Below are 13,499 nucleotides of genomic sequence, written 5' to 3' on the forward strand. Positions count from 1 at the left end.
CCAATGTGTTTCGATTCAAAATTTGAGTATTAATACATAGAAAAATAACATCTAGGGCTATAGTACGCCCACATATTCTTAAAAACAAAGGAATATATTAACTGAACAATATGAAAAACATTTCAAAGGTGGAACTATTACCATAGAATGAAAGTGACGTGGAATCATCAAAAGAATTTAGTATATTATGTCTGTATGAAAGATAATCTAGTTATTTGTTTGTTCTGGTATAAAACCAGGTGGTGGAATGCATGACGCATCGCGGGAATGCGCGCATCCTGGTCGCGGAGACTTGCCCTGAAGTGACAAGTTAAACCGGGTTATGCGGGACTACCTCTGGGCTTACCAATACACTAAACCGAAACCGCCTCACAGTTGACCCCTGTGGATCGCTACTACTACTGCATTAAATTTAGGGATATGGCAGCCGCTGATCGGGCAGCCGTTATTGGGCACGAGGGCCCGGCGAATCTATTGATTCGCGAACCTGAGTTAACACACAACTGGATACTGTTGTATGGGGGCAAAAGTTATGACTGTAGCGACAGATGAGGCCGTTTCAGCCTGGAAAAGGGGGGGGGGGAGCTTAGCGGTGACGCGGTGCTAAGCTCCCAGCATTTCGACCAGCTCGCGAACAAGCGCGTTTTCAGAAGTACTTGAGCTGAGTTGTTGTTTTTGGAATGATTGAGATATGAAGTGCTTGATTTCTGGAGTGTCAGTTTCCTTATGAATTTGATTATTTCTGACAAACCACCAAACCATTTCTCCTGAGGAACTTATTTTGGAAAACTTGAAGCCGTTTGACCTGGTTGGATATAACAAACTTGAAGTAGACATTAGATCCGTAGAGGAGTACGGACCGAATTAACATCTTGTAAAATAAGCATTTCATGGAGATGGGAAGTCTGCTAGAAGGGCAGAGCAGAGAAGATAGCAGGTTTGCTATCCCCGAACATTTTTGGATTGCTTTCTGGATTAGGGAATGCCAACCGAACCGTCGGTCGATGTGAAGACCCAGGTACGTGACGTTATCCAGTTGATTTGCAACCTCCAGAATTTGAACCACTTGACCGCATGATCTAAGTGCTTCTGTAAACGTTCATGAATTGTACCTTTGAACCTGGCGGCCGTCAAGAAAGCAGTATCGTCAGCCTAAAACGCGACGTCAATGTGCTCTTTTCTCGGAAGATCTGAAATAAAGAGGTTAAATAAGGCAGGAAATGTTGAGGTACCCCAGCATCGATTTGTTTACGACTGGAAAGTGATTCCCTGATCTTGACCTGGAAAAATCTGTCCAAGAGATAGGACTTGATGAAAGCGGTTAGGTCTTCTGGGAGGAAGATAATCTAGTGAATGTACTTGATGAGACAATGGTAAACCTGTCTTTTAGTAAATATTCAGGATTTTTTTAGATAAAACTGCAGAGTTACAATAGTAATTAGCTTAAATTAAATTAAATTATATTGACATTTTTTAATTGTTTATGTTTGTATTGTTTGGGCTTGGCACCGACTTTAAAGCAATCGGTTGGTAGTAATAGGTTTAGGTAGATATTAAACCAAATTATGTGTAGTAGATAGATTAAATAAGGTTTTTGATTATTTTTAGTTAGTTATTACATATTTTATTTTAATTTTTTTTTGTTTTAAAAATCTAAGTTTGATTATGTTTTACCTTTTAGTGAGTTCCTTATTTATTTTTTGAAGTCTGTTCAATTTTTTTGTTAAAAATATTTTATTTCTTGAGTATTGATATATTATTGATATTTGATGTCATAATATCGATACAGCATGGCATGGTGGTGGCAGACAGTCTCAAAATACAGAACTACAAAAATGGCCGATGAATGAATCTCTATTAACAACAACAACGTTCTTTCGGACATGTATGCATTATTTTTTAGTCTACCCTCGTAGTTACAGAAGTGTAATTTGTGATATAGTGTAAGTCATTATTTGAGTTCCGAGTATTGCTGCTTAAATAAATATCAATTGATAACGGCGAAGTTATAGCAATTCATATATTAAAAAATCTACTTATCACCGCTATTTCTTTTTTGGTATTTAAAGCTATGGGTGACTGCTGCTGCTTATTGTTAGATAGATCTTCATATAATGTAAATCTTCCTTAAAAACGTTTTTTTATCTGTCTTATTTCCTGGTGAAAGCGTTCACCTTGTTTGTCGAAATTCTGCACCCCATCATTTGAACTATTTGTAATAACTCATTTACTAAAAACTCTGCATTCTCAGCTTTAAGATTAACTAAAAATGAGATAACCAAGCCGCTAACTCTTTCGCTGTAAGATTTTCATCGAATTTATTGGTCTTCAATTTAGCATCATTTAATTTAGAGAAAACAGTTTTAAAATACAAAGATCCTTTACCATTTTTATCCATGGTCTATACAAAATATTATAAGTCAAGTTTTATATATAAGGGTAGAAGAATCACGTTTTCTTATGGAATAATAGATTATTTAACTTCATAGTGGTTTTTGGTGCCTGTGTTCCACAAACAGAGAAAACAACAATATTTTGGGAAACCTCCCTGTAGTTCAAGTAATATAGCAACAACGTTTAAATCGGCACAAACTTTCCTGTTGTATTCTTTATATTTTGAAGTCTAAAATTAGTTTAATGTATTCATATGTTTCTTTTAAAATCTCTTTCAAAATAATTGCATTACCATTGTGGAGTAATACAGCTTTTAAACGTAACTAGTATTCAGATTATTACTAAAGAACGTGACGTGTTACTTAACCAAATCAATAGACAATATTTTTTTAACTATGGAATAGGGAATTCAAAACCTTATTTATGTTAGAAAAATTGTGTCACACAGTGTTATTGACTGGAATCTTCCCTATTCTGTTATTCTGAACTGCCAGTTATTGAAGTTATTCGCTTCAACTATTGGAATTACTACATATCCAGATATCCTGCTAATTATATGCATTTATGTATATAATTTACCAGAAACAAATTTTACGCTGAAATCTCCGCCCTCAGTCCGCAGTTTTTTTTTTCTTGTTCTTGATTGAGCAGCTAGAAGCAAATGGTTTTTCACGTTCGGAATAAAAAAAATTGCGGGCGATAGAGACCCTGGGATACGATTGTGATTGTCATAGTTGTTTTTGCTACCAGGGTTTGTGGATGGGTAGGGATTTGATAAAGTTGTTATCGTGTTCTACGGGGCTTAGGGAGAACCTTACACTAAACATATTCGTGAAACTTTTCATGGACGGGATGCCAGATTCGAAGTGAGCGTTTACATTCCTCGTAAACCATAGGACATTGAGTGTAACGCGCGGACTTTTTTGGACTGGAACACTTGGAGTACTGCAAGTGGTCTCTCAGAGATGTACCTGTACCACACTTGTGCTCCGTAGAGGCAGACTGGACGGACTAGCATCTTTACGAAGACGCTTTCTGGGGAATTGGGAGTTTGCTTTTTCTTCAGAGCAGTGAAAATTGTAGGCTGTACATGCCATTGCCTTTGCAAATAGGGTGTTGTATTTGAGCTGAACATCGGAGCCTGCAGTCGAATTCGAGACCGCGGTATGATACCTTATGGAGTAAGGGGATAGGGACTTTTTCGATTCGCGGAACTCGTTCTTATAGTGGAACAGAATAGCCTGAGTTGTGCTCGGGTTAATCTGCAGCCGCCAGAATTTATATCACGCAATCACCTGGTTGAGTTGAAGACTGTCGCGGATGGCATCGTGACTGTAACCGGTGGTGAAAAAAACTGTATCATCTTCACACAATGCCGTGTAGGAATGTTTTTAAAGTGGGAAATCAGCCATATAAAGGTTGAACAGGGCTGGGGCTAGTAGAGCACCTTTACTTTAAATATATTTAATCTTTACTTGAAAAGATCTACCGTCCAAGTATGAATGAATCAGGGAGATTAGGTCTATCGGTAGATCTAGCTGGTTTGCTTTGAAGACTAACCCATTGTGCCATACTTGATCGAAAGTTATGGAAACATTTAGAACGAAGGCTCCAGCTTTGCGAGCTTTGATGTTGATGATGACCCAGCTTGATAAAAGCTGGAGTGTTGCACACGGAAACCGAATGTTTCGTTTGGGACTATGTGGTGTATGTCAGTAAAACAATTTAAAGCGTGTAATATCGCTTTTTCGGCAAGTTTTTACTCTGTCCGCAGCTCATCTTCTTTCCGTTTATGCGGAAAGAACTGGACCTATAACCTGTTACGAATTATTTATAATGGGGGGGGGATAACACCACTTTTGCCTTTGTAACAATAAATAAATTTTATTTCGCAACATCTACAAATAAGATTCTTGTGAAAAACATATAGAGGATATAAAAGGGAATCTTAAATGGGCACAAGTGCCTAGAAGTATAAGTTTGGCATATTTACCCTTAAGAAATGTGTTCTAGAAAATAACAAGACGTACTGATGAGTGTTTTTACTTTGTGAATTTTTATGTAATTTTATATGATCGATAAATAGGATAATTCAAGGTTGACAACACTACTGACGAATTATATTATTAGGGGAAAAATAAATAAAATTAAGGTTAAGTGCTGCAGTCAAGTCTTCAGTAAAACTGTTAGGGTTTTGATAGATAGTCTTCAACACAATATATATGTATTGTGTATTTAGTTCAGTTATATTTATGATAATAAAAATGTTTCATATTCATAGTAAAAATTTATACTTTGTATATAAATCTTTGTGTGTATATTATAAAACTTATATAATCTATATAATATATTATATATTATAACCTATATAATTATATAACCTATATAATTCGGAGTACAAATTGTTTTGTGTCATATTTTTGCATTATATGTTAAATATTAATATATTATCATAAAATAGAAAAATTTATAAATTCCCCTTTAAAACAATGTTGTTATATAACCTCTCGTTTTATCAACTATGGGTTTATCTGGACTGGGCCTAAAGTTTAACGTGGGCTCCGAACGACGGTCCTCAGCATTAAGCCTACCGACTGGCGAGTGACCAACTTTAGAAATCATCCCAGAAGACATCCGGTCTTACCCAGCCTGGGTACTGGCGTGACTGGGATCATTTTCCTTGTCGGATTTTATACTCTTGCCTAGAACATTCAAAAATTTTAAACAATCACAAACATAAATTTACGACCATGCCTCAGCAGGATTCGAACCCGCGGCTATCGCAACAGTAGGAGGACCGTCCCATCTCCTTTACCACTGCGCCACCAAGCCGGCTAAATAATTTTAATATATCTGATATATAAAAAAAATATATATAAATAAGATATATATAAAAAAAATTCCAAATATTTACTTAATATACGAGATATACTTAAATAAATTTTTTTATAACATCTTTATTAGACACGCTTAGTACAGTCTTAATTATTATTATTATTACAATTAATTTATTACTACTTTTCCTATGTGCTTGGATTAATTAGCAAGCAAGAGGAGTGCGAGAAAATACATCAGTATGTATTCCTCAATTATAAAATTACAATTATTTATTAATTATTAACTTATAGCTATAGTTTACACTAATAATAGACACTAAATGTTCACACAAGTTCGTATGGTTTTGTTCGTTTCAATCTCCTGACATCCTGTGCGCTGTCCAGCAGTTGTATTGCTTCCACGTTAGAATGATTTAGTAATCTTCTTTCGTGTTTCAAGGCGAAATCCTGCACAACTTCGCAAATCCATTTGATTTCCAGGTCATCGTGCAGTTCTTCATTGGTTACATAGACAGTTTTGACAGCGCTGTATGACTAACTGATTTGAATTTTTAGTGCAACCCCATATTTGCACCCCACAGGTCCAAATTGGCTTTATAATTGTTTTATAGATCAACCTCTTTGATTTTAAATCAAGTTGAGAGTATCTTCCGACTAACCAGTATAGTTGTTTTATTTTGGTTCTAATGTGTTTTGCTTTTTGTTTAACGTGATGCTTCCAATTTAATCTACCGTCAAGATGGATTCCAAGGTATTTTGCTGATTCTGCTTGAGGAATCGGGCATCCATTGAGTGATATAATTAAGTTTTTATTATTTCGCCTTAATGCAAAATTAACGTGGACAGATTTGGAGCTATTAAGTTGAATTTTCCAATCTTTTGTCCATTTGTAGATTTTGTTGACTGCCACTTGCACTTTTTCTGTTGCCCTAGGCAGAGATATATCTTTTGCCATAATAACTGTGTCATCAGCAAAGGTTCCAGGAAGTGTTTCTTTTGTTGTTGGAATGTCAGCAGTGTAGAGCAGATACAGGAGAGGTCCTAAGACGCTACCTTGTGGAACTCCAGCCGAGATATTTTTAAATGTCGAGAACGCCATTTCGTGCGATACTCTAAATTTTCTTCCGAATAAATATGACTCCAGCAATTGACAATAGTTACCCGATCAAAAGCTTGTGAGACATCCAGGAATATTGCAGGGCAGTATTTCTTTTCTTCAAACGCTCTTTCAATAGCCGCAGTTACTCTGTGCACTTGATCGATAGTTGAATGGTGATTTCGAAAACCAAAGTTGAAATCTGGTATTGTTACCAAATGTTTAACACGTTTATATATCAGCTTCTCAAATAGCTTTGATATTGCAGGTAGTAGCGAAATAGGCCTGTAAGATTCGACTTGTTCTGCAGGTTTGTCAGGTTTTTTGAGCATAATTATTTGTGCAACTTTAAAGCATTCCGGGACATGCTTCAGCCTTAAACAGGCATTAAATATATATGTCAACATGATGATTGCTTTTCGTAGCAGTTCTTTCAATAATCCAGGTGAAATGTCATCTATACCAGGTGCCTTTTTAGGATTGAGGTTATCAATTTCAGTGGCAACTTCCAGTGGAGAAATTAGATTTAGATCTACATCGGGTTGATAAATAGGAGATGTATCCATGGTAGATTCTATATCATTAGGCCGAAAAATGTTAGCTAAATATTCTGCGAACAATCGATTATTTTTAATAGGCGGTACTCGAATAATTGGTTTTTTAAATCTTCGAGTTGCTTTCCATAGTGAATAAACTTTGTCTGCTTGTGGGCTTAATTCACTTAAATACTTTTGAAAGTAATTCTGTTTATATTCTTTGATATTTTGATTTGTCTGATTACTAATTCTATTAAACGTGGTTTTGTCAGCAGCATTTCTGGTCCTGTGCCATACTCTTCTAGCTTTTCGCCTTTCTTTATTCTGATTTCTCTCTTGCTATTGGGGTAGCATCTTTTGCAGGTGACTAAATTTGTTCAATTATATTTTTGCTTTGTTGCTCAAGATCATCTATACTTTTAAGTCTTACTTTAAACTGATGTGTTCCTGCAGTATTAACCTGAATTTGTCCCAGTTAGTATATTTGTTGGTAAGATTAGGCTTTTTTGCTTTTCTTAGGATAGTCGCGCCCAGTGTTAACAATACTGGAGTGTGATCAGATGTTAGATCGCACAGCAGGTCTGGGACTTTATTACTGTTTGTGGGCCAGTAAGTGGGTTCGCGCCCTGAATGATAATTACAATTTGTAAGATTAATGGTTTTGAGTAATTCGTTTCCTTTTCCAGGTGTTATTATTCGTGAACCCCAAGCTGTATGTTTAACATTAAAGTCTCCACCAATACCTTGGGCCTAATTTTGAAAAGATATCTTTATATTTTTGTTGTGTCATTTTATGTCTTGGTGGAGAATATATAGCGCCAATATTTATTTCAGCCCCTTTTTTTCCGATACTAATTATCGTAGCTTGTACTTATAAGTGTGGTATTCGAGTTTACTGAATGAATCGTTTTTCTTCATCTCAATGAGATGCTTTCTTACATTCCTCTAATCCGTTTCATTACTAAGGGTTACGTTAATATCATCGTTAGACAAAGCTTTAAACTGCACCCGGCCAGTGGCTACTTCCTTTATTTGTGATCTAAATAAATTGACCTGCGGGGGGCAGAGGGATTTTGACTTCTTGCTTCTTTTAATATTTATAGCACCTTTTGCGATTGGTGAAGGCGTCAGCTCTGACTTCTTCCTCTTTTTAACCTTCTTGTTTCTTACTTCGGTCCAATCAGACTGTTCCCCTACCTCTAAAGCTAAAGTGTCTTCATCAGTGTAGTAGTCTTCCGCATATTTAGTATGCCTTTTTGGTGTATCTTACGTGTGACCTTGCAGTTGCAAAGGGATAGCCGCCATATCCTCAGTGAATTGCAAGAGTTGTCGTTTCAGACGCTCGTTATTCGTTCTTAATTCTTCATATTCTTTCAGTAATATATTTAAATCCATTATGTTGTATTGTTATAATTCAATATTTTTTTCACTAACTTTCATTTTTTTCCCTTTTTTGGAAAACGTGGGACGTCTTTTGTTTGAGAGCACATATTTTTTGCAACTTTAAGTGAGCGCTTACAAAATGCTTCAGTATTTAAAGGCACCTCTAAAGAAATACAGAACGATCTGTTATAGTGTGTGCTTGAAGTTTGTGATGAACAAATAATTAAGGAAATTAATAATTCTTTATTTTTGGCGATCATCGCAGACGAAACAACTGATATTGCTGCAAAATCTGTGGTAGTTATTTTTAGATATGTTCGTGATGATGAGCGAATTGAGAGTTTTTGCAAGTACTTAATTCCTGGACAATGTAATGCAGAAACACTTAGTAAAATTATTATTTTAAGCTTAAGTATAGTTCCTTTAATTCAAAATTCAGTCAACAAATTGATCGCACAAAGCTATGATGGAGCAGCGATGATGAGCGACCAACGTGTAGGCGTTCCAGCATTAATTATAATAAAAAGATGTTATGCGTATTAATTAAATTTGCTTATGTCTAAAACTGCTTCCACAAATAAGCAAGTACATGTATTTTTTGGCAATGTATAAGACATTACTGGCTTTTTTAATAATTCATCTCAACGTGTAAAAGTATTAAATAAAATTGTGAACAAATCCAGGATCAAGCATTCCCCAGTGTATGTATGAACCAGAAGATGAATTCTCTAGCAATACAGTCTGTAGTGCAGCAGTCTCTATTCGCTGTCCATTAAATGATCCGATCTTTAATTTTTGGCTAACTTTTTTCTATCATGTAATGCCACACTTGATAAAGAACAATTACGAACTGAACTGTCAGTTATTTATTCAAGAAATGATTGAAGAACATTAAATGGTACACTACCTCTTCAGACAATTATTAGAGATCGTGGTAACAACTCCCATTGACATCAGAGACCGAAAGGTGTTTCTCAACACTAAGGGGCATCAAAACACTTCTTATAAATTAATTGGCCGAACATCGTTCAACAGCTCCTTCCATGCTATCTATGACAGTGAAGTGATTACCAAATTTTCAAACAGAAAAGAACGTAAGATGGACTTAATTTATAAAAAATAGGTAGGTATTTTTGCAAGAATTGCAGAACACCTTAAAATTATTTTCAGGAGCCGCCACTGGTTTGTTCTCTCTTAACATGTAACACCACCTGAGGCAAGACCGCAAGTTGAGCCAGCTTTTTACGCAGACGACACTGTTTACTTTGCTTCTTCAAGAGTAGCACCGCACATCCAAAGCAGACTCCAAAAACAACTCGATGAGACGGTCCAGTGGTTACATTTCTGGAGGTTGCAGATCAACCCACAGAAAACCCAGGCCATTTTCTTCCACAAGAAGCATTTTGCACCGAGCATTTCGCGTCTTAAACGAGAGAATGCCGAAATCCCATGGTCAGAAGAAGCCACCTAACTCGATTTTGTCTTAGATCGCAAGTTTAGGTGGAATTCCCATATTCAAAGGTCCCTCCATAAAGGTCAAGGTATTGTTAATTTGCTGTTCCCGCTTATCAACGGGGCCAGCAGGCTTCCTCTCGCAATAAAATCTCTCCTGTACAAGATGCTGGTTCGATCAGTCGTTCTATACGGCTCCAGTGTCTATCTAAAATACGTCTCACCTAGCCAGGTGGAATGTCTTCAAGTTTTTCAACTCCAAATTGTCTCGACCTTCTCCGGTGAGCGATTAACTCATGTACCGCAAGCTGCGCGGTGTGATAACGACACCATGCCCTTGTGCCTCATAATGGTGTTACCGGTTACGGACACCCTCCTTACTAACAGTAAGAAGTATCAGTTAGGGTCACTGGATCAGCTGATAGGGTGGGGTTTAGTGGTAGCCCAGAGGCCAGTCCAAACACCAATCCAACTCGCTTGTTTCTGCGGTTCGACCAGATCTCCGTAACAGGATTCCCCTTCCCGATTTCAGGCAAAAAAACGGCAAAAAAAACCTGAGGCAAAAGTTTGAAATCAGAGGCAACCTGATATATATTCTGAAGGAAAGCTTAGAAATGATCACGAATCACGATCACGTTCTTACATGTTAAACGTGTAATCGCTAAAATATAACTTATAATCTAAATTAAACAGCATGGTCACCTAAATTATATTTTTTTAAACACATGTGTCATAGTATTTTATCTATTCATCTTTACCCTATTAAACTCCTACATATTCATTCATTATTTATTTGTTTTGTCTAGATTTTAATTGTTATGTATTAATTCAATGTAAAGCCAATGTATACAGTACAATTTTGTAAATAGTCTGTAAATATGCTGAAAATACTATAAATTCGTCAAAATTAATTCACAGTTCTAGTTAATTTTGATCAATAAGTTCCATATATAAAAATATTTTGTATTTGTTAATACAGTTTTACTTAATTTTCTGACCTTTTAATTGAAAAAAAAAGAATAAAAAAAACAATAGCAATGTCTAGAGGTCCAGTCATTATAACGAAATTTTGCATGTTTATAGTGTTAGGAATGTTATGGGAGTGATTCACTCGTATTTACTGACTAGATAAAAACATTTCTACCAATACCTTTAGCAATTTCATTAAACCGTAGCTAAAAATATCATTATTTGACGCATAAAAGTTTTTAACCTAAATTGTTTATATTTGCAACAAGTTTAAGTTCAAGACAACTGTTTCTAAACTACCAAGTAGTGCTCTATTATTTTTGTTTTGCGTGTAAGAAATGTTTTTCTTTTTTGTATGATCTTGTAGTTAGATAATCTTTTTGATACATATTAATTATTTCAACATTAACATTACACATTATAGTATCACGAATATCAGCTTTATATTTGAGATTGTTTTTTATCTTGGGTTATTTTAATACATGATAAAACAGGTAAAAAAAGACATTATTCTTTTTATTGTATATTTAACGAAAAATACAATATCAAATAAATATAAAAAATTGTTATTTCTAAAAAATAACATACATTATTGTTAAAATAGTTTTGTTGATTATCATCCTCAAGAGTATGAATTGCTATAATAAGGAAGATCTGCTTTGAGGCAGCACTATTACAAGATTACAATAAAAAACCTCTGGTAACATATCTTATCGAAAACCTAATTTTAATATATATGTACGTTAGATAATGTTAAGTAAATAGTTTATGTACAATGTTTAACAAGTATAAATGGTTGGTACCAGTACAAAGTGTTTTTACCATGGTTCAGGCGTTGATACCGATGTTTAGCATTTCATTTTCAATCATTATTAATTTTCTAAAATACCTGTATGTCTGGTTGTCTATGCCTAATAATGACAAAAAAAACTGTGAAATATCAACTTTTATGTAAACATTAATAATGATTTAAAATAACTAAAATCATGCTAAAATATATACGTTCGACGCTATCATTAAAAAATAAAGTGCAAAACAAGATGGCAGTCTAGTTTTATACATAATATTAATTGTTTTGATATGATGTATATCAGATATGATTTCAGTCTCTTTTTTAAGTACCTTCAAATTTATTTAATCGTTTATGAACTGTTACGCTTGAATAAAACATCTAAAGTTATCAGAAATCTATATAAACAATTAAAATGATTACTAAACAGAACAAAATGTATATATATATATAGGATTTTTCGAACAAGCATATATGAGTGTCCTTTGGTATACGTGTAAGTATAGAGAATCCTAATCCTACTAAACTATATATTTATCAGAAATCTTGTTTTTTTTTTAATTTGACGCCTATCTTGGTCGTTACTCGTTTTAAAACTGGTGAATCTGCCCCAGGATAGAAGAAGTCTCCTGTTTTGGTAAGATACAAACATTTTAATGTTACAATACACTGTTGTTAGGAGAATGTTATCTTTTGGAGCTTATTGTTGCGGAAAAAAGGTAAAATGTAATTGTTAAGGTGGTACATATGGAGGTGGTTTCCTGTAGGTAGGAGTAGGTTTTGGTCGGGGTTGTCGGCCGTTATCTTGAGTGCGTGTGAATGGTGGTGGAGGTTGGTAAGGTTCAGAGTCCTCCAATTTTACGGAACCGCTTTTACTATATTCGGGGGGAGCTAGTGGTGGACGCTCATCCTTTAGTATTACCGGAGCCTTGGTTCCAGGTTCTGGTTTTTCTTCTAACTCTTCTTGAAAAATTACTGGGATACCTGAAAACATAGAATTTCAATATAATAATTGATAATGTTAAGTAAACAATGAAAATGATGTAGGATTGTCGAAAAATGTTGATATATTTTTTATTTTATGAATATATGTTTTCTTTACAGTAGAATAAGATTAAGCATGTGTATAATGGATATTGTAAGAGAACTTCCACCTTGTGTATCCGGACTATATTAGGCACCCTAAATTATATTAATTGCTCGCATGTATTCGTATAATTTTTTCACTTTAATAAGCAAATTACTGAAAATATTTTCTATAATTTTCCACAAATTTTCTCATCTTTCTGGTAACATATCGAAAGAGCATTTTGAAACCATGTGCCACTGAAGCCATGCTGTATTGATATGAACAATGCTAATCATGACAAAACATCATATAATCAGAACAGTTGGAAATAACTGACTCATCAACTGCTTTGCTGTCTGAAAGCTATTTGAGAGTTTCACTTATGGTCTTAGAACCTTTTTGTCGTTGATATGAAAGTCACCAGTTTTAAATCGTGGAAACAAAAACCGACAATGGAAATATGACGGGCAAATGGACCACACAGATTTCTAAAGGAGTTTGTTGTACTCTTTCACCTGATTTCTTCCAATCAAACAACAACTAATGAATGGTTCAAAATGCAACTTTCTGCATTGCATGTTATGAGTAAGTTGTTGAGCAGTTACATGCAAGCACCTAACACTAGTGCCAACCACCCTTCTTATGTTACAATTACTTTGAATTGAATTGCGTAATTGGTGTGTTATTATCATTCTATATAACTAATTGTTTTTTACTATCCTAAAAATAACTTCACGACTGCCACCATGATAGCAGCACTATCGGTGGTAGTAAGAAAACATTAAGAGAGTTTCAAGTAAAGTAACCAAATACAACGTAACAAATAGATTCTAAACAAAATTTTGTAATTGATTTTAATCACAAATATTTTTAAATTCTAATATGCTGGCTTGAATAATATATCAATTTCTATATCTGTTTGATATTTGGAATTTTAGTGTATCAATGTATGAGAAAAACAGCAATATTGTCC

The 13,499-nt window shown here is 34.7% G+C and overlaps 1 protein-coding gene across 2 annotated transcripts in view; it reads right to left on the reverse strand.

The window, feature by feature from the left end:
• Positions 1–11,177: 11,177 nt before the first annotated feature.
• The window catches only part of Dg (Dystroglycan), a 153,118-nt gene continuing 150,796 nt past the window's right edge, over positions 11,178–13,499 (reverse strand). For both annotated transcript variants that reach the window (XM_076403537.1, XM_076403538.1), the window contains one exon: positions 11,178–12,441. In XM_076403537.1, coding sequence (XP_076259652.1) covers positions 12,191–12,441 — 251 coding nt within the window. In that variant the 3' untranslated portion in view covers positions 11,178–12,190. The remainder of the gene's footprint in view (positions 12,442–13,499) is intronic.

This window comes from Rhynchophorus ferrugineus, unplaced genomic scaffold (assembly GCF_030347505.1).
Source record: "Rhynchophorus ferrugineus isolate W39M unplaced genomic scaffold, kcgeb_rfMv2 rfM4, whole genome shotgun sequence".
Classification (NCBI taxonomy): domain Eukaryota; kingdom Metazoa; phylum Arthropoda; class Insecta; order Coleoptera; family Curculionidae; genus Rhynchophorus; species Rhynchophorus ferrugineus.